The 2,837-nt window shown below is 43.9% G+C and overlaps 1 protein-coding gene across 1 annotated transcript in view; it reads left to right on the forward strand.

Moving 5' to 3' along the window:
* Positions 1-2,051: 2,051 nt before the first annotated feature.
* The window catches only part of LOC113483948 (leucine-rich repeat-containing protein 49-like), a 19,426-nt gene continuing 18,640 nt past the window's right edge, over positions 2,052-2,837 (forward strand). Inside the window, exon 1 of the mRNA XM_026856022.1 lies at positions 2,052-2,063. Coding sequence (XP_026711823.1) covers positions 2,052-2,063 — 12 coding nt within the window. The remainder of the gene's footprint in view (positions 2,064-2,837) is intronic.

Below are 2,837 nucleotides of genomic sequence, written 5' to 3' on the forward strand. Positions count from 1 at the left end.
GTGCGGTGCGGTGCGGGGACCCGCGGGAAGGGCTGCGGGGCCGCAGGACGGCCGCAGCGTTTATGTCACCAGGAAACGACCGGCCCCGCACCGAAGAGCCACGTCCCGGCTTCTCCGTGTAGAGCCTTGGGGCTGCGCGGCTGCGGCCTGACTACAGCCTTCAGCCTGAGAAATCCAAAAGGTTACGCTGGGGTAAGCCTGGTTCTAAGTGCCGAGGATAAAACTGGGAAATAAAACCGAGTGAACAAGGACATGGTTTGCTATATGTTGTTTTGGTATAGCACCACTCTGTAATTCTGCACAGTACTTAGAGACAAAACATTTCCCCACAAGAACTTATTGCAATAAAGGCCCCTTTCTGAAACCCTTATGATGCATTTTGAACTTAAGACTATTTCACTGTATCTCGGTGGACTGTTTCAGCTATTAAAGTGAAATTAACATTCATGTTTTCAGGATTAGAATCTGAAGTATTTCAATTTATCATGTAATTCATTCTTCAGTCAGGGAAGAGCTTTAAATACTATCTGAACCCAAACTGCTAAACGCAGGTTGGATCTTTGAGTCACTGCTTCCTTTGTGGCATCCTTGGTTTAGTCTGTATGATTAATCTGAACCATACTCCACGGTATTGCTTTGGTGTCTTCTTAAAAATTTGGATGGACAAAATGTAAGTCTGCACTTGGGCCAGTTGTTCCCATCACTGAAGGTCCTGAGTCAGACGTGCTGGCACAAACACATAGTGGGAGTACTGCTCTGCCTCAGTGGGTTTGGCTCAGGTTTTAATGTGCCTTAAGCTATGAAATATTTTGTTTATGAAATATGTTTACACACATCACTAACCAAATCTCTAGTTCTCTGCTAATGGAACAGCATTTTGTAGTAAGTGCTAGGTAGGGCATCACTTAGCTATTGATTTCCATGGGAGCAGACAGGCAAGTCCAAAATACACATTCTAGGAGAGAGTACATCCAGGGACTGCGGGTCTGATTTTGTATTTGTGTTCATAGGACTTGCTTGCCTCCCTGGGGAGGAACAAGGTCAGGACCAGTATAAGCAAAGAACTATAGTGTGCCACAGCTAACCTAAATGATGTTTGAAAGAGATATTTCACTATGTCTCATGACCCCTGTCAAGAGTAAGTGAACTTGATTTTATAGAGGAGGACTCTAGATCTGGTTTGTTGCTTTACCAGTGGTCACTGCACAGAATTGGCCTTTGGCCTTGTCACCTTTTAGCTCATTTCTTTGAAGAGTCCTACTATCATTGTCATCTAGTCTGCTACAAATATGTTAATAATGTTGAGAGAATTAGTGTAGATGAAGACTGATGTAATTCCAAACTGTTTTGATTAGATCTTTGTTGCAGGATGAGGTTGTGAGACAAGACACACACCAATACGGTTAACAGTCAAGCTCCGAAGTTTATTAGAAAAACAAGTCTATATATTCTTGCACATTCTAAAAATAACACCAAATCCGTGTGTTGCTCTAGCACATGCTCATTTCAAAAACTAGTTCCTCTCAGCACTTTCGATAAGGACTACTAACTGCACACCCCCAGTAGATAAGTTTCTGCTTTGTTATTTTAAGGAATCCTTTCTTATCTGTTTCTTCCCTAACAAGCACAAATTCTTTTGCTTTTAGCCATCGTGCGTTAGTCTTCTAACACAAGTGCATCATTAATTTAGATGTTGTTAATCTTCTAACCCAAATGCTGATGATACTTTTACATTGTCAGTGACGCAGAAGGTTCACAACCAGGCATACGCACCCACAGTTCCCACCTTTTCTTTTTATTAAGGTCTCTAGGCTATTTACTACACAAGATAGACAACATTTCAACAGAAGAAAAAGACAGCATTCCAATAATCCCACTATGCATAGTCTTGCAATTACTCATACCGCCTAAATATAAATTGAGAGTGATTAGAAAGATTTATACAGCATAAACTTAATAAAGCACTAACACTCAGATCCACAATCGCTGGGGAACCCTGGGTGCAGCAAGAATTTAGAGTACCCTTCCTTGCAAATCGGAAATCCTACGTGATGTGTCCATCCGTAGGTGAGGCATCCAAAGTCACTGCAAACAGGTCCAGCCTCTAAATCAACAGGTCAAAATAACTGGCAATTTTCTTTGAGCAGGAACATCTGACTTCATCCTCCTGTTGGGTTCCACCCAGAGCCTGGCCAGCACTCAGGGGGGAAAACCAAGGGAGTTTCTAATAAGGTTAAACACTGGAGTTCTTAATATTGCTAAGCAAAGGAATATATATTCTTATAACATTTCATCCTTATTGATAACTACATTCTGTCTAACCTACAGATCGTCATTGAAATTTCCAGGCCAATGTTTTGTTTTGTTAGTTTTTTTTTTTTAATATAGCAATGTTCTATAATGCTTAACTACTAGCAGAGATTAAGCAGCATTTTTAACTGTGGGAGAACTTTAAACGAATAATGTGGAAATGTCCCTTAGATGGGAACCCATATCCCATACCTTCCGATACCCAGTTAGGATTATAATCCCATGAACCTCAACTGGGCGGTACCGGAGAGCTCCGAGCCCGACTCTCGCCTTCTGTGCCTTTTCACGGGTTTTCATGCATAATCACTTGCATTTAGAATTCAGAAAAGCACAACCGTAACAGTGTCTTCTTACTACCGGGGAGCGGACAGACACGCGGTTGCGAGACCCCTCCGGCGCCTCCCCCCCTGCCCCGGCCGCCTACCTGAGGCCGCCTCGCCGGGCAGCAGGTGCCGAGCGTCGCTCCCGGGGCGGGCAGCGAGGAGGGCACAGCGGCCCTGCGGCGCCACACGGCCACTCGCCTCCCC

The sequence above is a fragment of the Athene cunicularia genome (assembly GCF_003259725.1).
Source record: "Athene cunicularia isolate RWA chromosome 10 unlocalized genomic scaffold, athCun1 chr10_part1, whole genome shotgun sequence".
In the NCBI taxonomy this organism is placed as follows: Eukaryota; Metazoa; Chordata; class Aves; order Strigiformes; family Strigidae; genus Athene; species Athene cunicularia.